The sequence below is a fragment of the Gordionus sp. m RMFG-2023 genome, chromosome 2, assembly GCF_954871325.1.
Source record: "Gordionus sp. m RMFG-2023 chromosome 2, tfGorSpeb1-WG-v2, whole genome shotgun sequence".
Taxonomy (NCBI): domain Eukaryota; kingdom Metazoa; phylum Nematomorpha; class Gordioida; order Chordodea; family Parachordodidae; genus Gordionus; species Gordionus sp. m RMFG-2023.
In genome coordinates this window covers 55,029,763-55,056,345 of record NC_088776.1, presented here as the reverse complement: position 1 = coordinate 55,056,345, position 26,583 = coordinate 55,029,763, and the positions used below count along the sequence as shown (strand labels likewise).

Below are 26,583 nucleotides of genomic sequence, written 5' to 3'. Positions count from 1 at the left end.
ATACCACAAACAGTCCCGTGGAATATGATATTTGCAGATATTGTGATACTTGCCGAATCCAAGGATGAAATGAAAGAAAGATTATTGAGCTGGATAAGCATCTTAGAAAAGCACGGACTAAAAGTAAATAGAGAAAAGACGAAGTGTATGGTGATAGGAGATGAAACAGAGAGTATTGATATAAATGAATGGCAGATATCGGTAATTGAGAGCTGCAAATATTTGGGCTAGAGAAAGAGAGTAAAATTAATCAAGGGTGGTTAAAGTGGAGATCTTTATCTGGAGTGCTCTTTGACAAAAGAATCCCACACAAATTGAAGGGAAAAATTTACAGTTCCATAGTACAACCAACTATTCTATACAGTTCGGAAACATGGCCAACCAAAGAATCAGACGAGAGAAGTCTACAAACTATGGAGATGAGAATGCTGAGGATGATGCTGGGTTAACAAGAAAGTTAGAAGTACAAGAATACTAGGAAGTATAAAGGTTGTGCCCATTATGACTAAGATAATGGTAAACAGACTTAGTTGGTATGAGCATACAATGAGAAGGCCTATGAACTACATAAGAAATAAGGTTGAGAGTTTGAAAGTGATGGGTAAACGTAAGAGAGGAAGGCCAAAATTTCAATGGGGCCATAAAGTTAGAGCTAATATGAAGAAGTATAAATTAGATAAAAAAAATAGTATGAATTAGAGATCTGCAAAGTTTGGCATGACCCGGTCCAAATGGGCTTAATTTTATTTAAAATAATCGGGTTCGGGCCAGGTCTAATATTTTAAAAAAAATTCGGGCCGGGTCAATTTTTTTAAAATATATCTATAATTATCAATTTTATATTGAATTTTTTATGTAAAATAAAAATATTAAATTTTATTTATTGAAACTATACGTCAAATAACATATGTCTTTTATTCTGAGTAATTAAAAAATTAATTTCTATATTTAAATAAATTCGGGCCAGGCCGGATCGGTAAATTTTTTTTAAAAAAATTTCGTGTTCGGGCCGGCATAACTGTTTTAAAAAAAATTTCAACCCGGGCCATGCTTGCAAAATTAGGACCAATGCAGATCACTAGTATGAATAACATAATGTGGAAAGAGAGAATGAAGGAGCTTACTGTCAGAAAAGGTGAAAGCTAAAGAGAGAAAAAAAACATGCTTTATATATATTAGGCAATTATATCAATATATTTATTCACCAATAATATTATTATTTGGTCATATTTGATCAGGTCAAATACTCCTTTAGTCAATAGACCTTTATACAACCCACACAATGTTTCAAAAATTATTGGATTGGTTGGTAATAATAATTTATAATATTTTTTTAAAAGTTTTATCAACATTATGCTCTGAATTTATGTAAATATCTCTTAGACCAAAGCAGGTGCTATGCTCTATTTCTTATAATTTTTATATAAGTTTCATAAAAATTATATTTGTTTTCAAAAATTATACTACATAAATATGATATAAGCATTTGGAATTAGTATTATCATCTTATAAGGTGTTAATATTGGTATGGGTACCATATAAATTTTAAAAAAACGTGGCTTTTATTAATCTCTGCCTAGACTTATACTAGAAATGGTATAAAATAAATTTTAAATAAATGTTATCTCATCTTCATTCAAATACTTTTTAATTTTTACCTATTTTATGATTAACTTTCATATTTATAGTTAATGTATTTATTATTCTCAAAAAAAAGTGAACATTCTCACAATCGCTATACTAAGTTATAAAATGAATAGCAGTGCCAACGGATCTCTGAGCCTTTGGTAATAATATTGAATCCAAAATACATTAATTTAACAAATTACAAATATTTATAATTTGTAGTATTTAGTTAAATGATTTTCTTTAGTTAGGTCTTAAAGTTTCATGTTGTACATGTATAAAATATATAAAATTTATCAAAAGATAAGATTTATTCAAAATATTTCATCTTTTTAATTAATATTGTAAATTTAATGTCTTGTTGTGGCGTAGGAATGTGGGAACCTGATAATATTTTTAGGTGAATTTGTATCTAGATTTAATCCAGAAGTAAATATTGGCCCTGTGTTTGGTATTATATTCCAATACATATTAAGAGTAACATTTTCATTTCCTCTAGAATAATTAAATATTGTGTTAATTATAGAGAATAAAAATATAAAATTTATTTTATAAAATAAAAATCAATTATATATTACTTTAATCCACCAACACCATCATCCCATACATAATATTTAGGCTTGAGATTTTTGATATCAATAATAGCCTTTTTAGTGTTGTATATATCTCTTTCAATAATCTTATCCCATAATATTACCTGATTAATAACCTAAATTTTAAAAATAATTTTGAGTTCATATAATTATAACACATTTTGTTCACTAGTATATTCAGCAATAACATAAATAAAGAGTTGTTTTACATTCCAATTAAATAAGGGATTTAAATCTAGCGGTAGAAATAATTATAAGCATAAAATATTTATATTCAACCTGCTTTGATATTTAAAGTTAGAAATCCTAAATCTGCAGGTTCACCATTACCTGTAAAGTCTGAAAGTAAGCTCCTGAAATTTTATATATCTAAATATACATAATATAAATAATTTACACAGATATTTTATCGGCATTTAATTTGATAGGGGTAAGAGTTGCTGAGGTATAATCATTTAAACATGTTGAAACAAAACAGCAGAATGTTAACAGAGCTAAAACACAAAGGCTAAATGTAAAAATGGCATTTAATCTTGTCCAGGCAGAATTCATTTATTAGCTGCGTCTCACACGTTTGAAATTATCTTAAAATAACAAAGGCATAAAATAGAAAATATAAATAACGAAATATCATGAAAACTATATTTTTATCACGTATATTTTATTTATTATTAGATAAAAAATATAAAAAAATTTATAATATAAATATCAACATATAGATAAAAACATAACATTTATAAAAAATTTATATATTGTATAAATAAGGGTAAATCTTTTTTTTTTTTAAAATAAACTAAAAATTAAAGTTATACCTTTATCTTATAATATTTTTTCTGTAATTTATAGAAATAAAAAATTATTGCTTTAAACATTTTTTTAACTTAACTAATAAATTAAAAAATTTTTTTAGTTGAGCATAATAAAAGCTTTTATTAGATAATAAAATTCCATTCAATATAATAAATTTTATATTAATGACATAGATCTAGAAATCATTTCGATATCGAATGCCCAATGTTGAACATATAGGTATCATCACAGTTAAGAAAATTTCATAAATATCTTCAACTATATATTGTCAATCTCCCTGCTACCATATTTATTTGGTTTAAATCGTTTTGTTAGCTATTCGCCAAATGCGCATCTAGGTTTTTAGAGCAATTTCTTTTGGATATGGAATATGTTGAAAGAATTTTAAAAATAAATATAATAATTTTCTCAAAATTTTTAAATCTCTTATTGTTTTAAATCCATTAGACGGGATAGCAGGACGAGTTCAAAAAAATTATTAATTGTTCTATTTTATCTTACTAGTTTAAATTTTTTTTTATTAATTTAAAATAAAAGTGGAATTTCTAAATTGAGCTATATGACAATATTTACCTCTACACAACGTCTACATGAGAGAGGGAGGTGATTTTCCTCCTGTTTTTCTGAAGATATAAGGGGGTAAGCACATAAAGGGGGACAGGGTAAAGTAAAAATAAACAATTAATAGAGAAAAAATGAAAATATCTGATAAAAAAATTTTAATTTATTAATAAATATTTATTTATCATTCATTCAAAGATAGCACTTTAGTTGAGTTTGAAGTTATACATGCACAGTGATAATAAACTAGTTGTTATAACTGGAGTAATATTATATATTTTCTTTTTATATATTGTTTGCGGCTATAGTTAACATATGGCAAAATTTATATAATAAATTTATTTTTGCTAAATAATAATATATACTATTGATAATATACTTTGTTTTTTGTTGAAATAATATTCAAATGTTTATTATATACAATTAACTTTTACCGAAATATATATACTGATTAATTGTGACAACCAATGGTTATTTTATTACTTAAATAAATATCTTTAATTTTTTGTCTAACTCGATCTTATATTCTCTACACTAACAATATTCTAAACGTTCTCGATGAGAGTTTATTATCAATAACTAATGTTTAAGTGTTATTCCCAGCCTAAATATCAAAAGGCCTAATGTTATAAATGGTGATACATTATAAAATTTCTTATATGAATACCATGGGGTTGGTCTTGGTAGAACATAATGGGTGGTCAAATATCAAGGCCGAAGGGCATAACTTTTTTAGTTGTTAGAGATAGATATGGTGTTTGCCTCCAATGAATTTTCTATCATGTAAACGCTGATACAAAAAATTTTATGATTGTCAACAAGTTCCGAATAGTTATTTTTTTATATTTCAGTCAATAAAAATTTAATGAAAAACTGGCAAGAGGATACCAAGGAACCTGATAAAAAGCAGCCAAAATTTTTTTTTTATATAATAAATTATAACATCCTACCTATTTAAAAATTTTAATACTCAAATATTTGAAAAATATCTATTTTTTGCCTATAGTGTTTTTAAATCCAAAATCTTAACAGTAAAAAAAATTCGCTAAACCTTGTATGAAGATGTATATTTTTTTCAAGATTGAGCTATCCTATAAGTTTAAACCTCAATCAAGGTTATGATTATAGTTTGCGCTTAAAAATTTGGTTTATCCTTTTTAAAATTGGCTAAAAACCTGTTAAAATTGAGCTATTTATCATCACTATTTGTTGGTGGTGAAACTTACATGATACTTTAAAAAAAGTAGAAGCGACAACGACTTATGAAAAATCAAACTTTTTGCTTCTCCGTCTTCTATGTGGCCAGCATCCACATTCAAGATATTCACTCATGCAAGCCCCCCCCCCTCAAAATACTATATCTCTTCTGCTAAAACTTTTTTCAGCCTTCGACGCCTTTTTTACATCTCAAATTATAAGTGTTCTTTATTTTAAAAAGAATAACTTAAATAATTTATACTCTGCCAACTATCAAAATAATGTGAATGTAAGCATGAATTCAATAAAAGTAAAAACCCTCTTTATTTACAATTAATATATTATCATAGTATGTTATGCATGAATATAAGTTTGCTGATAGAATGTCTGACTCTTTTATATAACAATTAAAGAGATATCAAATAATTATCCACGTGATAAAGCGTATGTTTCTCATTTTCATCTAATAGGATTAATAAAAGAATTTAGGGGAAAAAATCTGAGAAGCCCTTTAAACGTTTGTGAGCAGGCCGCACGTATTAGTAAGTACAACGGTCCAAAAACTGTTGCGTAAACGTCTATAAGCTAATAAAAAGAGTTGGGCAAAACAAAAGCCACCCTAGAAATTCAAACTCTTTTTGGTCATTATGACAAAGCAATAATTGATTTTACACCATAATTTAATAACTTTTAGCAATATCATTGTGTTTTAATAGGTTTATAATAAAAATATTAATTTTACTAACACTTTTGGCCATATTTCACATAAAATTTAGATAATCCCCCAATAAATTTTTCCTACCTCCTTAAAAAATTGAATGTAAAGTGTTCTTACATCCCCCGCTCATGTAGATGCTGTATGTGGCTATAAAATTAGTATGAAGATTTTTGATTCTATAAAATAAAATTTTAAAACAATAAGGATTAAAGTGATTCAAACTTAACATTTTTTAAAAAATATAAAAAATTTTTGGCGGAGGAAATGGGATTCAGCTCCTTCTCAAATTTTGATAATGGGGCTAAAAATAAAAAATAATTAAAGATAGGCTGTTTCTTTCTTTCGCTAGCAATATAGATTATTTAAAATAATATTTTGCATTTCAAAAAATTATATATTTTATAGGTTATTTGAAAATTAAACACATTAAATAAAGGCATTCAAGCCTAAATCTTGAAGATATTATTTACGTACAAGTATTAAGTATAGCTATTAAAAACATACTCAAGCCATTGGCTAAAATAAATATTATTTTTATAATTTATAATTTATTTTCATATACAATTATTAGATTAAAGAGACGAATTCAATAACAAGTAATTAATAGTTCAATTAATTGGATCTGTCAGGTGTCTTCAAAAGAATTTGGAAGCAGCAGGCGCAAATTTACTCCTTATCCTAAAAAAAATTTCACTCCCTATCCCCTAGGAGTCTACTGCTCTTCAGAATATATAAGGAGACAACTAAACCCCCCCCCCCTTCCCAATAAGATTATTTACAGAGGGAAATGAACTAATGAATACGTTAAGGATTATTGATAAAATACAGGCATTTTAATGGTGATAACAGTGTTACTATTCCAGAGGAAAAATTTTTTTAAAATCATAACGATTTCTGCGAACTTTCACATTTTTAGTGTCATAACTCAAACAGTTTTTATTCATTTAATGGGATTACACATGAATTTTTATTTTAATTTGTAAAAAAATTAATTAGTTTTTTTGGGGGAATACGTTGCGCCGTTACTTAATGACCTTCCTGACGAATTGAACTATCCCTTTCAGGAATAAATTTAACTTTTATTTTTCTTAAAACAAATTGACACCGAAACTTAAATTAGTCTATCTATTTTTTTCTTAAACAAAAAAAGTATTTTTAACAAAATTATAAAAATTCAAAAATTAAAATTAAAATTTCAGAAAAATTAAAATATATTTTCAATTACAAATTATATTTTTTAACTAAAAAAAATTGAGTCTTCTCTTTCTTAAAAGAAATAATTCCGCGTATATTATAATAGTAATCCGCGCTAACAAAAATATAAAAAATTTCACGACAAAAAAAATAAACACCAAAAAAAATAATATTATGACACCTCCACCCCTCCCCACTCCAAAGTTCCCTATTAGAGGGGGGGGGGTAAGGGTCTTTAGTCTTCAAACAACTCATCTAACTCCCTCGTGCTCACCCCAACCTCCAGAAATTCTTCCTCCGTTACTGCCTGCCATCCGGGCGCGTCCCACACCACTGGCTGCCTCTGCGATGACGTGGAGGGCAATTCAAAGGCTCCCGATCTACTTGATGGCACCGGCCGTGGCGGCGGCATCGGCCTTGTAGGCATCATCTGCCGGGGCGGCGGGGTTACTCTCAATATATCCGGTCCTCCTTGAGGAGCCATTGTTCGGGACTGGGGCCTTCCCAATTCTCCATACATATCTCGTCTCCTTGGCAAATTTCCTTGAGGGCAGTCCCGCTGCATATGTCCTCCACTCCGCATCGAAAACAGGTTGTTCGCCTATCACCTCGTCTGCATCATTAGTCGGGGTTCTGCACTCCGAGCCGAGAAGTTCCTGGATCCTGATCTATGGACATCATTCTCCACTCACTCACCAATGGCTCCATGTCTTTGCTAATTATAGTCGTTCGAATCATAAGCGACCCTAACTCTATGTAACTGACACGACAATAATAGGTTCATATATAAATTTTATTACTCCTACTACCCTCTACCGTATTTAACCTTACCCACTACTAATATATATATTTTTTCGGAATTATTATTTCCTACAATATGATCTTTATCTACAAATATATATTTTTTTAAAAAAAAAACTTCACATTTCATTTCCTCTTCCAAAAACTATGGGAAAAAAAAATAACAAACTTCTTAACCCTTTCTACAAAAATATAAAATAATCCATACTTACCGGTTATCTATGGGCATTTTATTTGAATCCCTCAAGAATAACTCCAATATGTTAGCGAATACTATTTTTAATCTTAATTCAAAAACCAAACTAATTTTTAATTCAACACAAAACTTAATGAATTTTACTTCAAAACAAACTTTTTCTATTCCCTTCACCAACCCCATACTTTACAAATAAATCAATTTCTCGTTTTGTTTTATGAAAACTTTCTTAATATTACTAACATTCGCTTAACCTTACTCTTGCTCCCGTTAAACATAAATCACATTTAAAAACAAATTTCTTTACCAGAACAACATTAACACAAATTTATATAATCAAAATAAAATCTGATCCAATTTATATTTTCCCCTTTTTTCAAAAAAAAACAAACACAAAAATGCAATCTGATTCCGTTTTTATTCTGATTCTTATGAGAATTTTAAAACCCAAATACAAAAGTAAACCTTCCATTTATACATTAATTAAGCTTTAACTATTTTGTATATCCTATTATTACTATTTTTTTTTTACACACTTACCAAAATTGACCAAACTGCAAAAATGACATACCCCTTAAACTTACCTTATACTACTTTAAATATTTTTTTCCATTACTAATTTTTTAAAAAAATATATGGTCAAGAAAAAAAACTATAAATCCCTAACGGTTTACTCACCTTCCCTACATTTACACCCCAAATTATTTCAATATACATGTTTGTAATATACTTTACTTATTTAAAAAAAATAATTTTTGTTTTATTTAGTTCTTAATTTTACAGTGTTTCTCCAGAAGTCTGCAATAAAATAAAATAATATTCATTTAATAAATAAAATATATAACTTTGACTATAAGAGTACACTAATTTGGAAAATTAAGAATCGAATTCGCAAAGTAGTCTAAGACTCTCAGGATAAGAGGTACTCTGAAACATCATATTTTTTCTTAGCTATTACAATATAATTTAAGGAGGAATATATTCATATACAATTAAATAATTATGAGAAAAATGTTACCAATTTTACCTTACAATTTGATTATAATACAAAATTTATTTATTATAAAAAAAAAATGTTACCAATTTCTTCCCCATACCATTTGAATTTACCTATATAATTTAGCATTTATACCAAAGAAAATTTTTTTATCTTTTTACTACCAATTACATATATATATTTTATTTATTATTTATTTTTTTTTTAACATCCCTTTACCATCCTCTGCAAGACATCCCCTTGACTATCATCCGTGACCTTGACCCCATTAAAAAAAATTTTTTTTAATGTCCATCCGGCCTGAGCTCTATTGCTGCTCCGGGTCGACCCCTCTACGTTTGATGCCGCATGCCCACTTTTCTATCCTGAAACTGGTACTTACTCAACTTCTTCCCCACGTCTTCCATCACTACTCCGGACTGCCACTTTTTCCTTTCCCCATATACTCGGGCCCACACTGTTTGTCCCGCCGTGAACTTCACTGTATTCTCCTCCTTTCGTTCCATTTCTGGCCTATCTGACCCTGGCTTTAAAGCATCCAACCTAATCCTCGTTCTGCGTCCTAAGAATATCTCTGACGGCGACATCTCCTCTCCCTTCCTACTATTATTATAGTACGCCACAGATATTCATACCTCTCGTTTCCCGTACTTTGCCTTTCTTAACCAATTCTTCACTATTCCAACCATCCGCTATGCCTGTCCATTGGAGCTCGGATGATAAGAAGGAGCTAGAATATGCTTTATCACATTTTCTCTGCAAAACCTTTCAAACTCCTCACTGCCAAACGCCGGTCCGCCATCCGAAACTATCACTTTCGCTACTCCTAACTTCGCCCACAGATTTTTAAACTTCCTAACCACAATTTTCGTGGTCAATCCCCCACCATCTCAAACTCAACCCATTTAGAATACGCATCTACCACGAGAAAATATTCAATCCTTTCAAATTCAAAGAAATCCACATGGATTCTTTCCCAGGGTCCTGATGCTTTAGGCCACGTACTTCCTTTATCCTTTGTTGGCATATTAGCCCAAGTATTGCATACTACACACTTCCTTGCCAATCTCTCAATCTCCTCATTCATCTCTGGCCACCATACATATTCTCGCCTTCATTGTTTCATCCTTTTCACTCCCTGATGTCCCGCATGTAACATTCCCATTACTGCCTCTCTAAGTTTATACGGTACCACCATTCTATTTCCCCGCACTACACAATCGTTCATCACTGTCAATTCCTTGCCAACATTTTTATAAACTCTATCGCCCTCTTTCCAGGGTTTTCGACCCATTATACATTTCTTTATCCTACATAAATCAACGTCGCCGTCCGAATTTCTTCCCAATTTACCGGGCCACCTTTTAAATTCTTGGCATCGCCCTCACCATGGCCATTTCATTTTTCTACACCATTGTCCCCCTTTTGTCTTCAACCTCCTCTCCGGCCCCACATCTTGACATAATGTCCGGGAAGTAGTTTTCTCGTCCTCTTCGATATTTTAATCACATCGAAACTTCCTACCAACAAGAGCCACCTCTGCAACCGCAGAGGCATCATCAACTCTTTGTTATCCTTCTTGAATAAATGTATCAACGGTTTGTGATCCGTATATACAATAAACCTCCTCCCAATCAAATATTCCCGGCACTTTGTCAGTCCAAAAATAACGGCCAAAGCCTCCTGTTCTATTACAGAATATCTCGTCTCCCCTGGAGAAAAATAATACCTGCCTCTCTATTCCATCTATTTCACGTAACAACGCCCCTACTACTCATATGCTGGACGCATCCACCGCTTTAATCACCTCCAACTCATTGTTGAAACAGACCAAAATGGCTCCTCTCCAATTCTTTTCTTCAAACCTTCAAACGCAGCATCCTGCTCATCTCCCCACTCAAATCTTACTCCTGCCTTCAGCAATTTATACAACGGCGCTGTTATTTCCGCAAAATCCTTGATAAATCGATGGTAATAATTTACCATTCCCACAAAAGATTGTAACTCCGCCTTAAATTTCGGTCTTACCATACTTCCAATTCCAATCATATTTTTATCTAGTGGTCTAACTTCTACTCCATTAATCCGATGTCCCAAATATACAACCTCCATTACTCCTAAGACACTTTTCTCTCTACTCGCCAGTAATCCCTTTTCCCGGATCCTCTGAAATACTTTTCCCAATCTTCTATTGTGCTGCTCTGGCGCAACCCCCGTTATTAATACATCATCCATATAATATAAAACTCCCTCTAATCCCTGAAACTGCCGCCATCGTCCTTTGAAATATAGGCGCCGATACACTCAATCCAAACGGCAACCTTCTAAAAGCAAATAAGCGGTGTTGTTATAGTCAACAACCTCTGCCTCTCCTTTTTCACCCGTAATTGCAAATACGCGTTCGAAAAATCCACTTTCGAAAAATATCTGCTCCCCTTTAAACTGGCCAATATCTCCTCTATCCTGGGTAACGGAAACTTCACCTCCACCACACATGGATTCAACGTTACCCGGAAATCCACACACAACCTCAACTTCCCATTGGCCTTCTTTACGGGTACCAAAGGTGTTGCCCATTCGCTGTATTCCACCGGACTCACTATGCCTCCTTTACCCACCGATCCAACTCTTTTTCTACTTCCTGCCTCTATTCAAAAGGTACTCTACGCACAGCACAATATTTTGGTACGCATCCCTCCTTTATCCGTATATCCACTTCATAGTCCCTCAAACAACCCAACTCTTCACTAAAAATTTTATCATATTCCTGGACTAACCGCCCTACTCCTTTTTTCACAATTTCCAATTCCCCCACAGACTCCTCTGGTCTATTTACTTCTCTTCCTTGTTCCGGCAACTCCTTCCCTTGTAATTTTCCATTTTCTATACCTCGCATCTGCGGTCCAACTATTTCCTTTGTTACTTTTGAACATTCTCCCATTTTCCTATTCATCAACATTTGACCTTCTCTCATAGCCTCTACACGATCCTCAATTGTCATCACTTCACTTTCTCCCCAAAACATGGATGTCCCCCAGAGTTGTACATTTGCTCAAAATAAAAAGATCTTCAAAGATCTAGATCTTTGAAGATCGTAAAATTTGAAGATCTTTTACTTTTAAAAAATTTTGAGCAACGATCTTCAAAGATCGAGATCTTTTGAAGATCTTTTATTTTTAAAAATTTTTTAACAGCGATCTTCAAAGATCTAGATCTTTGAAGATCTTTTATTTAAAAATATTTTTGATCAACGATCTTCAAAGATCTTCATATTTTATAATGTTTTATTTTTTTGATATTATTTTTTGAAGTAAATGGATTAGTAAGCATAAGCATGTTAAATTAAAATAAAAATTTAATAAAGATGTACCGACAATTTTCATAATCGTTATTTTAAACTTTTTTCGACATATATGGGTAAAAAAAAATTTATATAAAAAAAAATTTATATTATAATTTCAATGAAGATGTAATGTATTAAAAAGTGGAAATTGTAATAATCGTTATTTTTAACTTATTTGATTTATTATATCCTAAATTAAATAGGTTATAATTTTTAATATTAAGATGTAAAAATAAAATTTCAATGAAGATGTACCATAGAAAAGTGACAATTGTTATAATCGTTATTTTTGAAAATTTTTTTAAAGCATAGCATAGATTTTATATTGTTAACATGTTAAATTAAAATTTCTGTGAAGATGAACCACAGGAAAGTGACAATTATCATAATCGTTATTATTGAACTTTTTTAAATTTTTTTAAAGCAAATGGGTAAAAATAGATATTGTTAATATGTTTTAAATTAAAATTTCAGTGAAGATGTACCACAGGAAAATGACAATTGTCATAATCGTTATTTTTGAACCTTTTAAAATTTTTTAAAGCAAATGGGTAAATGAAGATATTGTTAACATGTTAAATTATAATTTCAGTGAAGATGTACTACAGGAAAGTGACAATTGTCATAATCGTTATTATTGAACCTTTTTAAATTTTTTTAAAGCAAATGGGTAAATGAAGATATTGTTAACATGTTAAATTAAAATTTCAGTGAAGATGTACTACAGGAAAGTGACAATTATCATAATCGTTATTATTGAAATTTTTTAAATTTTTTTAAAGCAAATGAGTAAAAATAGATATTATTAATATGTTAAATTAAAATTTCAGTGAAGATATACCATAAATAATCTTTATTTTTGATTTTTTTATATATAAAATTGAAAACTGATAATTGTCATATGTAATATTTTTAAACTCTTTTTATTAAACAAGGTTAGAATAAAGATATTTTGAAAATTATTTATTATTTCAAAATTATTAAAAAAATATATTGTTAACCAGGTTTGTTGTTAATAAGGTCCTATCCCATTTAATTTAAAAAAATAACCGATCTAATTTTTTTTAATAAAAAATATTGGCTCATTATGTTTCTTAAATTTTTGATGGCTTTTAGATTGTAAAATATTAAAAAGTGGTGCCTTCTAACTTCTATAATTTGAGCGTTATTTAAGTAAAGTCGTGCTTTTACAATGTACAACGACATTAAACAGCAAGAACTCAAATTTATATTACGAGCCAAATATATTTATGGATTGTCAAATTCTTGGTTTTTTAGTTTTGACAAAATAATAGACCTGACCTAACTTATTCAATTGGATAGATTTAGTTTTTTTTATACTGAAAATATTTTATATTTTTTTTATTTTAGTCTATCAATTCGAGTCGCGAAAGGCAGTTTTAAATATGAATATTTATTGTAAACCTAGCATATAAATATTTCTCCTTTTAAAATTCAACCCATACTTTTTGATCCTTCACTATAAAGGTGGAAAAAAATCCCTTAACTACAAAGGTGGGGTCTATTTTATCCCAAATTTTGATTAATATCTCAGAACATATTAAAACTTGAGATCTACAAATACAATTTTGAATATATATTCAAATATTATTGGAAATAATAAATACAAAATCTTAGATTAATAGTTTTCTAAAAACAGTTATGCAAATTTTACTAAAGTTACTAAAATAAAAATTTTTTTCTGAGACCTTTCTTTAATTATATTTTGATCACCATAAAGTATTTAAAAAAATGCAAATTTTATTATATATTTTATTAAATGAATGTCGAATATAGATAATTATATAAATTTTATAAAAACATATCAAATATTAAATAAAATACTAATCATCAAATATCATGTAAATTTTTGTACTAACATTCACGACAAAATGTATGCATATGATCTAATGAATTTTTAACAATTTAAACAAATAAATGTTGTTTTTACCTCCTTCACTCTTGGACAATCTTTACATACTCCCTTTTTATTAGTTGGAATATGTTTTTCATCAGTTATATTGAGAATATCCCCAATGTTGTTACGTATTAATCTACATATACTACTCTCTAATTGTCCCATACATAATATTTCTCTATAAAATCAAGATCTACAAAATAATTCTCTACAAAATAATTCTCTACATTCATTTTAAAATCATTCTCTATAAACGACATTCTCTATAAAACCATTTGTTATAAATGCATTCTCTATAATTGTTTTCTTCTCTATAAATGTTTCTCTATAAAATACATTCTCTATAATGGTTTCTCTATAAAGACGTAAAACCACATTATTATTATTAAAAAAATTTTTATATATAATTCTTTTTATAATAAAAATAAAAATAAAAACTTCACCCTTCGCCTTCTATTTTATTTGAAAAAAAATTAGTTTTAAAATTTTGGGTTATATTGATGGGGGATTTCTTAACATGTGATGTTAGTGAAATGGGGGATTTATTAAAAAAAATTTTAAGATTATATAAAAATCTCTCTAAAATTCTTTCTTTTTTATTAGTTATTCAGAGTCAGATAAAATATAACATTATATATTTTTTTTTAAATATATAATTCTTTATATTAATAAAAAGAAAAACTTCTAACGTTTCCTCGCCTTCTATTTTTTTTCCTTAAAAAATTTTAAATACCCCTTTATTATAAATCATAATCATAATTTTCTTTTTCATTTTATTTTTTCTTTCAGATTCAGATATATTTGAAAAAAAATTAGTTTTAAAATTTTGGGTTATATTGATGGGGGATTTCTTAACATGTGTTAGTGAAATGGGGGATTTATTAAAAAAAAAATTTAAGATTATATAAAAATCTCTCTAAAAATCTTTCTTTTTTATTCGTTATTCAGAGTCAGATAAAATATAACATTAAAATATATTTTTTTTTAAATATTTTTTTTATTAATAAAAACTTCAAACGTTACCTCGTCATGTAAGCCTTAAGATTGTGGTCATAGATGGCACAAAAGTTTGGACATTTATCAGCGAAATGTCAAGGTTTAGGTAAGTTAAAAATATTTAATTCCCCTCAAATATATTTAGTATTTTTCTTTATTAAATTTAGCCCTTTTTGAAAATCTAGCAGTTTAGCACTTAGATTTATATAAAATTCCCAAAAACATGATTTAATAAAACAAATTTATCTTTCATCAAAAGAAAGGTGGGACTATAAAGACCTCAATTTTAAAAATTTCAGCACTTAAAACAAGTATTTGTGAATTTAGATTTTTTTCAGTACTTCAAGATTTTGGGTAACAATTTTATTTTGTATTTCAATTATTCGTATTTTAATTAGTAAAATGATTATATATAATTAAATAATACATGATATAATATATACAAATAAAAATTTTATATAAATATAATAAAAATCAAAATATAACGTTATTTAATACACTTTTATTAAGTTTAATTAATAAAATATCATTTAATATAGATTTCTCTAATCTTGTTCGTAGCGGTGTAAGGACCAATCCCAGAGCACTGAATGATCTCTCAACAGATACTTGAGAGCAAGGAGCGGCTAGAACTACTCGCGATAGGGCATATAATTCCGGATCCTGAAATTTTTTGGATTGCCAATATTGCAAAATATTTTGATCAGATGGCAATTTTTGACCATATATTAAAGCATTAATTTTGGTCTTCATATCAAGGATTTCAATATTTTGGTATATTGGAGCATTAGCGCTTTCTCGCTCCAAATATACATCTAATCTGGTTTTTTTACAACTTACAGGGATTAAAGGAGAGCCACTCAGAGCTGGATTATCTTTTGGCTTATTAAAAATTTGTATTTGTCTCCACGTAGACATCAGATGTTCCTAAAATAAAATAAATTTATTTAATTTAAAGTTATATATTATAAATTTACCCTGGCCAGCAATTTATCACTTTCGGATGGATAGATTCCATTCTGATAATTAAATCTGGGATCCATGTAGATCCCACTTCTAAAAACATTATTATCAAAAAGATATTTTTGACGATAATCCAGACAATTAATCAAATTATTCGAGGATTCATTATTTATTTCCTCTAAATCTAATTTGCATTCAAGCCATAATTTAAAAAAATCTCCGATTGTACAAGATTTTTCTTGCAGTTTAATGGTACATAAATTAACAGGAGATAAGACGGTGAGATATGCGTCAATTCTATCCCAGAGTCTTGAATTTATAAAAGTTTCTAAATATATATGGCCCATTTTTAAGTAAAATATTTTATTATCCTTTAGGTTTTTTAGCATTCTATAGGTGCTATTCCACCTAGTAACAGTGTCCAGCACTGGTTTGTTAATTTTTTCTAATGAATATAAACTTTTATATTTTTGTGATTTGCATATTTTTAGAATAGATCTTATATCTTCTAAATCCTCCTTTAGAAATTTTTTTATATAATCATTAACTCCTAATTGAATAGTATGGGCACAACATCGCACACAAATCAGCCCAAATGATTTTCTTAGATCATTTAATAAATTTTCCATATCATCATTTATTTGTTCTTGATTATCATGTTGAAAATGTATGTTATCATCTTGATTTAGATTATTTATTATATACTCCCCAGAAGAATCATTATCATGTATATTTGAAATATCACTGTTATTTTCCTGGGTGATCTCTATATTATTATAATCGTTATTTGGTTGAGAAGAGTCGTTATATTCCTGCGAGGACTCATTATCGCTATTTTGTAACAAATATTCTGAGAATGCATCTTCAGAAAGATCGATATGAGTAATTAGCTGTTCTTCAGCTATCATTTCCACGGTTTTTATCATATTGGCACCATTGTCAACAGTGATACTGTATATTTGGCTCAAACATATATTATACTTTTTTAATAAATTTTCTATTTCTTCCTTTAAATTAGACGCCGTGTGCGCCTTTACAATTTCTAACATGCCTAAAGTTCGTATTTCAATCTTATCATCTATAATAAATTGGGCATTAACCCCCAACACTGATTTTTGAAATCTTGTGGCTGTATCTATCTTCAAAGAAATGAGCTTATTTTTTACTTGTTGCATTATTAGGCATCTTATTTCTGATGCCGCATATTTTATTTTATCATTTACGATGTGTTTGTTTAAAGTCATATTCAATGATTGGACTATTGGATCTAATAATAGCTTGAATGATTCATATGTAACTAAATTGATTGGCAAGTTGTTAATAGCAATTAATCCCACAACCGATTCGTAAACCTAAATTTTTTTTAAAAATTATTTAGATTTAAGATAAGATTAATAATTAAAGTCCTGCAAAATTCAACTTTCATATCAAATCAGATTAAAAAATACCTTTTAATTTTATTTTGTTATCAATCAGATAATTTTTTATCTGAACGTAAATCTGAGTCAAATAGCATTTAAAAAATTAAAATATACGATACCAGAGTTGTTAAAATATCTAGATATAAAAATGAGATATCTGTATTTAGATATTATTTAAGAAGTAACTGTATCTGATTTGAAATTCATTCTAAGATACATTTTGATACACTTTTTAATAATAAATAAAAAATAATTTAATGCAAAATTTATTTTATTTCATTAAATGGCTCGTTTTGAGCCGATTTTAAAAACGGCTAATTAGTTTTTTATTCAGAAAAATATTATGCAAACCTGAAAATTTTGCTCAAAGAAGGAGCAAAGGTCTGGACATATAGTTTCAAAATTTCGAGGCATAGTTAATATATTTCTGGCAAAAATATTGAGTTAGCCGTTTTTAAAAATGGCACAAAACGAGCCGTTTAACAACATTAGCTAATATGCATATTAAATGATAATACTCGCCGAAAAATATGATAAAATACCGAATAGGTAAATTTTTGTATATGTCAGGTCGAATATGATTTTAAAAAATTCCGAACAGGGCCCAAAAATTTTTTTAAAAAAAAACCGGCCGGGCCGGATTTTAAAATTTTTTTTAAAAAAAATCCTGACGGGGCCGTGCAAATGGTATTTCTGCAGGTGTCTGATATATATTAAAAAAAATTAAAACTACTTTAATAAAAAATATATATATAAAATATTAAAACTTATTAAGTGCCATAATTGATGTTTATGGTTTATCAAGCCCCATATAAATTAAGAAATCATGATCGAAATAATATGTAGATATAATAAATACTCATAACTTTCCCAAATTATAAAAGAGTGTTTAAAATTTGCTATAAATCTTAATTTAATATAAAATCAGAGGGAAAAAAGCTGGCTTACCAGGATAAACCTGCAAATTGCCATGAAGAACAATAAAAATTAATATTCTGTCATGCTAAAATCCTTTGAAAATTTCAGTATATCATTAATAGTGATCTGCATAATGTATAGTATCTCAATCTCGGCCCGAAATATTTTGCAGGACCGGCCCGGTATAAATTTATTTAAATATTGAAATTAATTTTTAAAATTACTCAAAATATAAGACATATGTTATATGGCGTCTAGTTTCTATAAATAAAATTCAAATAATTAAATTTTACATAAAAATCAAATAATTTAATATTACATAAAAAATTCATTATAAAATTGATAAATTTAGGTGTATTTAAAAAAATTACATGGTCCGACCCCACCCAGTTTAAAAAAAATTAGGTCCTAGTCTGGCTTGATTCCCATTTTTTTTAAAATTATTCCCGTACACGGCCCGAATACTGCTTGTGCGAGGCCGGTAAACTTTTGCAGGTCTCTAATTATTAAGATCAATTGAATTGGATAATTGTAATAGTTAAATTAGATAATTATATAAAAAGCATATATAATTTTTTTAAAAACATAATCGATACAACAATCTTGATAATTGTTTAAATTGTATCTGTACAAGATACATTTTTAAAATTGTATTTGTATCTATAACTTTTTAGACTAATATTTATTTCTCTACCTAGATCCATTTAAAAAGTATATTTTAACAACTCTGCGATTTACCAACAATAATCATAATTGTAGTGTTTTATTGTTTAATAATGTATGTAATAAAAAATACTTTCGATTTGCTCATGACAATTTTAATTGTTTGAGATGTCTTCTCGTTTGACTGCGAACTTGATGTTGATATATCTAAATTGTTAACTTCATTTGAATTTAAATTAGCTGCAATATTAGGATGTTGACTGAAAATATGTCTTTTAAGATTCGCTTTAAAATGCATATAATTAGTAGGTTATTAAGTCATTTTTAAACTAGGTAGGCCTAATATAAAAAGAAAACAATTGGTGGGGTATATATAATTGGTATCGAACTTATTTTAATTCCGTAATAAATCATTTGTTACATATAGGTTTTGTAGTATGTTGAATGACTTTAAAATTAGAAAAAAAATTATAATATTCTTCTTAATTATCCTTTAATTCAATTTTTAAAAAGGCCAAAGTATCTTAAAAAGAATTAGCTTAAAAAATTTAGATAATATACCTAATTGTGAAGCAAAATTTAGATCACCAAAATTTAAAGATGTTGTAAAAAAACCAATAACAAAAATAAAATATATTTAAAATATCTTACATGGAATTGATTTGAGCTTTTTATGGCATGAGCTGCATGTTGCAAAAATATTGTCTTGGTCAAATAAAAAGAAGTTAGATATAAGAGAATTTTTTTTCATATTATTAATTAAAAATTTTTTATTTAATAAAGAAAAAATTTCATATATCTTAATCTGAAAGAAAAAATAAAACGAAAAAGAAAATTATGATTATGTATATGTATGATTTATAATAAAGGGGTATTTAAAATTTTTTTAAGGAAAAAAAATAGAAGGCGAGGAAACGTTAGAAGTTTTTCTTTTTATTAATATAAAGAATTATATATTTAAAAAAAAATATATAATGTTATATTTTATCTGACTCTGAATAACTAATAAAAAAGAAAGAATTTTAGAGAGATTTTTATATAATCTTAAAATTTTTTTTAATAAATCCCCCATTTCACTAACATCACATGTTAAGAAATCCCCCATCAATATAACCCAAAATTTTAAAACTAATTTTTTTTCAAATAAAATAGAAGGCGAAGGGTGAAGTTTTTATTTTTATTTTTATTATAAAAAGAATTATATATAAAATTTTTTTTAATAATAATAATGTGGTTTTACGTCTTTATAGAGAAACCATTATAGAGAATGTATTTTATAGAGAAACATTTATAGAGAAGAAAACAATTATAGAGAATGCATTTATAACAAATGGTTTTATAGAGAATGTCGTTTATAGAGAATGATTTTAAAATGAATGTAGAGAATTATTTTGTAGAGAATTATTTTGTAGATCTTGATTTTATAGAGAAATATTATGTATGGGACAATTAGAGAGTAGTATATGTAGATTAATACGTAACAACATTGGGGATATTCTCAATATAACTGATGAAAAACATATTCCAACTAATAAAAAGGGAGTATGTAAAGATTGTCCAAGAGTGAAGGAGGTAAAAACAACATTTATTTGTTTAAATTGTTAAAAATTCATTAGATCATATGCATACATTTTGTCGTGAATGTTAGTACAAAAATTTACATGATATTTGATGATTAGTATTTTATTTAATATTTGATATCTTTTTATAAAATTTATATAATTATCTATATTCGACATTCATTTAATAAAATATATAATAAAATTTGCATTTTTTTAAATACTTTATGGTGATCAAAATATAATTAAAGAAAGGTCTCAGAAAAAAATTTTTATTTTAGTAACTTTAGTAAAATTTGCATAACTGTTTTTAGAAGTAACTATTAATCTAAGATTTTGTATTTATTATTTCCAATAATATTTGAATATATATTCAAAATTGTATTTGTAGATCTCAAGTTTTAATATGTTCTGAGATATTAATCAAAATTTGGGATAAAATAGACCCCACCTTTGTAGTTAAGGGATTTTTTTCCACCTTTATAGTGAAGGATCAAAAAGTATGGGTTGAATTTTAAAAGGAGAAATATTTATATGCTAGGTTTACAATAAATATTCATATTTAAAACTGCCTTTCGCGACTCGAATTGATAGACTAAAATAAAAAAAATATAAAATATTTTCAGTATAAAAAAAACTAAATCTATCCAATTGAATAAGTTAGGTCAGGTCTATTATTTTGTCAAAACTAAAAAACCAAGAATTTGACAATCCATAAATATATTTGGCTCGTAATATAAATTTGAGTTCTTGCTGTTTAATGTCGTTGTACATTGTAAAAGCACGACTTTACTTAAATAACGCTCAAATTATAGAAGTTAGAAGGCACCACTTTTTAATATTTTACAATCTAAAAGCCATCAAAAATTTAAGAAACATAATGAGCCAATATTTTTTATTAAAAAAAATTAGATCGGTTATTTTTTTAAATTAAATGGGATAGGACCTTATTAACAACAAACCTGGTTAACAATATATTTTTTTAATAATTTTGAAATAATAAATAATTTTCAAAATATCTTTATTCTAACCTTGTTTAATAAAAAGAGTTTAAAAATATTACATATGACAATTATCAGTTTTCAATTTTATATATAAAAAAATCAAAAATAAAGATTATTTATGGTATATCTTAACTAAAATTTTAATTTAACATATTAATAATATCTATTTTTACTCATTTGCTTTAAAAAAATTTAAAAAATTTCAATAATAACGATTATGATAATTGTCACTTTCCTGTAGTACATCTTCACTGAAATTTTAATTTAACATGTTAACAATATCTATTTTTACCCATTTGCTTTAAAAAAATTCAAAAAAGTTCAAAAATAACGATTATGACAATTGTCACTTTCCTGTAGTACATCTTCACTGAAATTTTAATTTAACATGTTAACAATATCTTCATTTACCCATTTGCTTTAAAAAAATTTAAAAAGGTTCAAAAATAACGATTATGACAATTGTCACTTTCCTGTAGTACATCTTCACTGAAATTTTAATTTAACATGTTAACAATATCTTCTTTTATCCATTTGCTTTAAAAAAATTCAAAAAAGTTCAAAAATAACGATTATGACAATTGTCACTTCCCTGTAGTATATCTTCACTGAAATTTTAATTTAACATGTTAACAATATCTATTTTTATCCAAATGCTTTAAAAAAATTCAAAAAAGTTCAAAAATAACGATTATGACAATTGTCACTTTCCTGTAGTACATCTTCACTGAAATTTTAATTTAACATGTTAACAATATCTATTTTTACCTATTTGCTTTAAAAAATTTCAAAAAAGTTCAAAAATAGCGATTATGACAATTGTCACTTTCCTGTAGTACATCTTCACTGAAATTTTAATTTAAAACATATTAACAATATCTATTTTTACCCATTTGCTTTAAAAAAATTTAAAAAAGTTCAATAATAACGATTATGATAATTGTCACTTTCCTGTGGTTCATCTTCACTGAAATTTTAATTTAACATGTTAACAATATCTATGCTATAAAAAAATTTTCAAAAATAACGATTATAACAATTGTCACTTTTCTATGGTACATCTTCATTGAAATTTTATTTTTACATCTTAATATTAATAATTATAACCTATTTAATTTAGGATATAATAAATCAAATAAGTTAAAAATAACGATTATTACAATTTCCACTTTTTAATACATTACATCTTCATTGAAATTATAATATAAATTTTTTTTTACCCATATATGTCGAAAAAAGTTAAAAAAATAACGATTATGAAAATTGTCGGTACATCTTTATTAAATTTTTATTTTAATTTAACATGCAGTTCAAAAAATAATATCAAAAAAATAAAACATTATAAAATATGAAGATCTTTGAAGATCGTTTGATCTAAAATATTTTTAAATAAAAGATCTTCAAAGATCTAGATCTTTGAAGATCGCTGCTCAAAAATTTTTTAAAATAAAAGATCTTCAAAAGATCTCGATCTTTGAAGATCGTTGCTCAAAATTTTTTAAAAGTAAAAGATCTTCAAATTTTACGATCTTCAAAGATCTTGCTCAAATTTTTGAGCGAGATCTCGCTCAAAAATCTTCAAAGAAGATCTTTTCATCCATTCACCATCTCTCCGGCAAACTTCTTCATCCTTCTCGACCTCCCTGATGCCTTCTTTGACGGCCAGAAATACTCCCCACTGTGCAAATACTTACCAAAAATTATACTCCGGCCCAACACTCGTAATCCAGTCCCATCCCATTAGCTCTACACATCTATTAATTATCCACAAATCCAATACTTGGCATTCGTCACTTCCGACATCGCCTATTTTCACTTTTCCCATCATCTCCATTTCGGATCCATCAAACTGCCTCACTTGAATCCTCTCCCGAATTATTATTTGGCCATTGTTTTCTAAAATCTTCATATCCCATTACCGAAATAGCTGCTCCCCTATCAAACAACATGGATATCATTTTCCCGTTTATATAAAACCACACTTTCGGACTCGGATAATATACTTTTTCCTCTCTACCCTCTTCCTTCAACATTTTCATAACCCTTTCTCGCCCCTCCGCTCACCCCTCCTTGGCCTGAATTCTCCTTTCCCCACAATCATATAGTCATCCCCTGTCGAAATCTCTCTCCCAATGCCCTTCTTCACGACACTTGAAACATATAATTTTGCAATCGGCCCCCATTTCACCTCTTGTTGAAACCTCGGCCATACTCCTCACATTAATAGCATTCGAACTCTCTCCTCTTTGGGGAAATCCTCCTCTGGTTTCCACTCTTCCCACTCTGCAATCACTCTCCGCATGTCCAAATCTTCCACATCCAGCGCATCGTAATCTCTCTCTTTTACCCGGACAATATGTCTAAATGTGACCACTTTGGCCACACTCAAAACATTTAATGTCGTCCCTACAGTTCATGGCTATTATGCCCTTTTAACCCACATTTATAACATACCATATTTCTATTTCTCGGACCTTCCGTCATAAACGACCTTGTCAATTCTCCTCGACCTCTATATATTCCTATTCTTCCATCTTCAATTCCTTTTTCATTACCGCTCTATTGTAAATCCTCATTACTTGCCCATCCTTGCAACATTTCCTGCACGGGCAACGACGTAACCCTACCATATCTATCTTCTTCCCCGTTATGTCCTTCAATCAATAACGTCTGCCCCCGTATCCTAATACTCCTATTCCGGTGTTCTCTCCTGCCGAAATATAAACTACCTAACCAAATCAGCAATACCACTATCGCTCCTAATATGTTATACTGTATCTCTACATATTTAGTTAATTTAAAACCCTTCATTTCACTTTAAGAAAAAAATTTTAATCAAATTATTGAAACACAATATATCTAAATTAACTTAAAAATATTTCTAAATTAATTAATTTATATTAACTATTTTAACAAAATAAAATATATCTCAAAATATTACCTACAAAAAGTTAATAATTAACTTAACTAATAAAATCTTAACTACCTGAAGAGTTAAACAATATGATACAATTAATACCGAAATAACACAACAGTACATCAGACTCTCTAAACCCTTTTATACTCCACTGTAACCCAAATTACAATTTTTCCTATCCCTATTAATAATCCCGATACTTCTACTAAATTTTTCCACAAAAAAAAAATTCCACAGAACCCCTGTGACCTTAATAACAATCCCTGTACTCTACCGATTTTTTTCAAAAAAAGAAAATTCCACAGAACCCCTGTGCCTTTAAAATATAAATTCAATACCACAGTTAATCCATTGTGCCCTTAACAAATGTTAAGTTTTTCCTTTTTATTTTTTATACCTTAAAAAAAATTATATATAATATAAAAAATAAAACTTACCTATTTTTTTGGTCACGGCACCAACTATTACGTTGCGCCGTTACTTAATGACCTTCCTGACGAATTGAACCCCTTTCAGGAATAAATTTATTTTACTTTTATTTTTCTTAAAACAAATTGACACCGAAACTTTAATTAGTCTATTTATTTTTTTCTTAAACAAATAAAATATTTTTAACAAAATTATAAAAATTAAAAATTATTCCAAAAATTAAAATATATTTTCAATTACTAATTATATTTTTTAACTAAAAAAAATATCCTCGACTCACCATGAGTCTTCTCTTTCTTAAAACAAATAATTCCGCGTTAACAAAAATATAAAATAATTTCACGACAAAAAAAATAAACACCAAAAATAATAATATTATGACAAAGATATGTATGGAAAATATTGATATTGAAGAATTTTGTTTAATCTTTTTTAAGTTAAACTATTAAATTATATTTATGAACAATTTAATTCTAACAATATTTATACATTATAGAACCTTGAATTCGCAGGGAAGTATATAAATGCTGTATTTTTTAATCTTCACCGTAAATTCACGCTAACTGTGAATTTAGGGTATGAAAGTAGTGACGATAACGCCTGACCATTCTTTAATTTTAACCGTTTGCTATATAATATATCAGATTTGAGAAACTATTAATTTTATATAGATACATATTATCGATGAACAGCCGAGAGGGAGACTGATGATGTTGTTAAACGGCTCGATGTGCGAAGATTTTAAAAAAAGGGTAAAATATTTTATCCAGAAGAATATTACTTAAGCCTGAAGATTTTGTTCATAGATGGCACAAAGATTTGGACATTTATTAGCAAAATCTCGAGGTTTGGGCAATATTTTTCTGGCTAAAATAGTAAGTTAGGCATAAAATAGAGCCGTTTAATAACACTGCTGAAAAGTATGGTAAAATTTAGTTTAGACTAAACTAGGCTAAGTTAAAATTGGCATAGCTTTTATATGAAGGGGTGGGAGTGCTTACGTCATAAGTAAAGATTAAGGGAGGGGTAGGAGGAACTGGCTATGATGAGATTGAGAGATAGATATAATTAGCTATAGGGTTTTATGGACACCATATAGTTAAAATTTTAGCGCCACCATTGTAGGGATCAACAAAACCGTTCCTAATAGCGCTATTAAACGGCTCACCCAATATGTTAGCCAAAAAATATTATGCAAGCCTGGATATTTTTGCTCATATGTGGCAGAAAAGTTCGGACATTTATTTACGAAATTTCAGCTCAATATTATTTTAACTAAAAACCAAAATTTAAAATCGAGCCGTTTAACAAAACTAGTTCCAAAGAATTTAAGTTTTTTAAAAAATGTTTAAAACATGATCGAGCCATCTTGGGCGCAAACCTTGCAATAATTTTTGAATTTAATGCAATAAAATTATATATAATTTATCTCTACACATTATTTATTAAAAAAAGGGGAAGGGGTTACGCCATTGTAATTAGCTTGTGTTCCATGCTGACTTATTCGTTAACAAAAAAATATTTGAAAATTATAATATAGATAATTTAATCCATTACTAGTCAAGGTTAAAACTACCAGAATAAAATTGAACTTTCTTAAAAAATAAATATTATATAACTGATATCGTGAAGCGGGTTTTTTTAAGATAATTCGAAAACGCAATAAAAACCAAATACGAGTTTTAAAAAAAAATACTAAATTTTTTATGACATTAAAAAACTATTATAATATTCGAATGAAATTTAGGCATGAATAAGT

General features: G+C 27.9%; 3 protein-coding genes across 3 annotated transcripts; all 3 read right to left on the bottom strand.

The window, feature by feature from the left end:
* Positions 1–1,712: 1,712 nt before the first annotated feature.
* Positions 1,713–2,826, bottom strand: LOC135924726 (signal peptidase complex subunit 3-like). The gene is made up of 5 exons (XM_065459831.1): positions 2,617–2,826; positions 2,499–2,572; positions 2,378–2,454; positions 2,205–2,335; positions 1,713–2,121 (listed from the first exon to the last, which is right to left on the bottom strand). Exons 1-5 carry the CDS (start codon positions 2,769–2,771, stop codon positions 1,977–1,979), a joined length of 582 nt encoding a protein of 193 aa, XP_065315903.1. The 5' UTR covers positions 2,772–2,826; the 3' UTR covers positions 1,713–1,976.
* Positions 2,827–10,496: 7,670 nt separating this feature from the next.
* LOC135924477 (uncharacterized) lies at positions 10,497–10,928 on the bottom strand. Its single transcript, XM_065459533.1, has one exon. The coding sequence runs from the start codon at positions 10,926–10,928 to the stop codon at positions 10,497–10,499; it is 432 nt and encodes a 143-aa protein (XP_065315605.1).
* A 4,389-nt stretch (positions 10,929–15,317) lies between these two features.
* LOC135924476 (uncharacterized) lies at positions 15,318–19,666 on the bottom strand. Its single transcript, XM_065459532.1, has 4 exons — positions 19,567–19,666; positions 19,049–19,200; positions 15,928–17,265; positions 15,318–15,877 (listed from the first exon to the last, which is right to left on the bottom strand). The coding sequence occupies exons 1-4, from the start codon at positions 19,664–19,666 to the stop codon at positions 15,425–15,427; spliced, it is 2,043 nt and encodes a 680-aa protein (XP_065315604.1). The 3' UTR covers positions 15,318–15,424.
* Between the last annotated feature and the right edge of the window lie 6,917 nt (positions 19,667–26,583).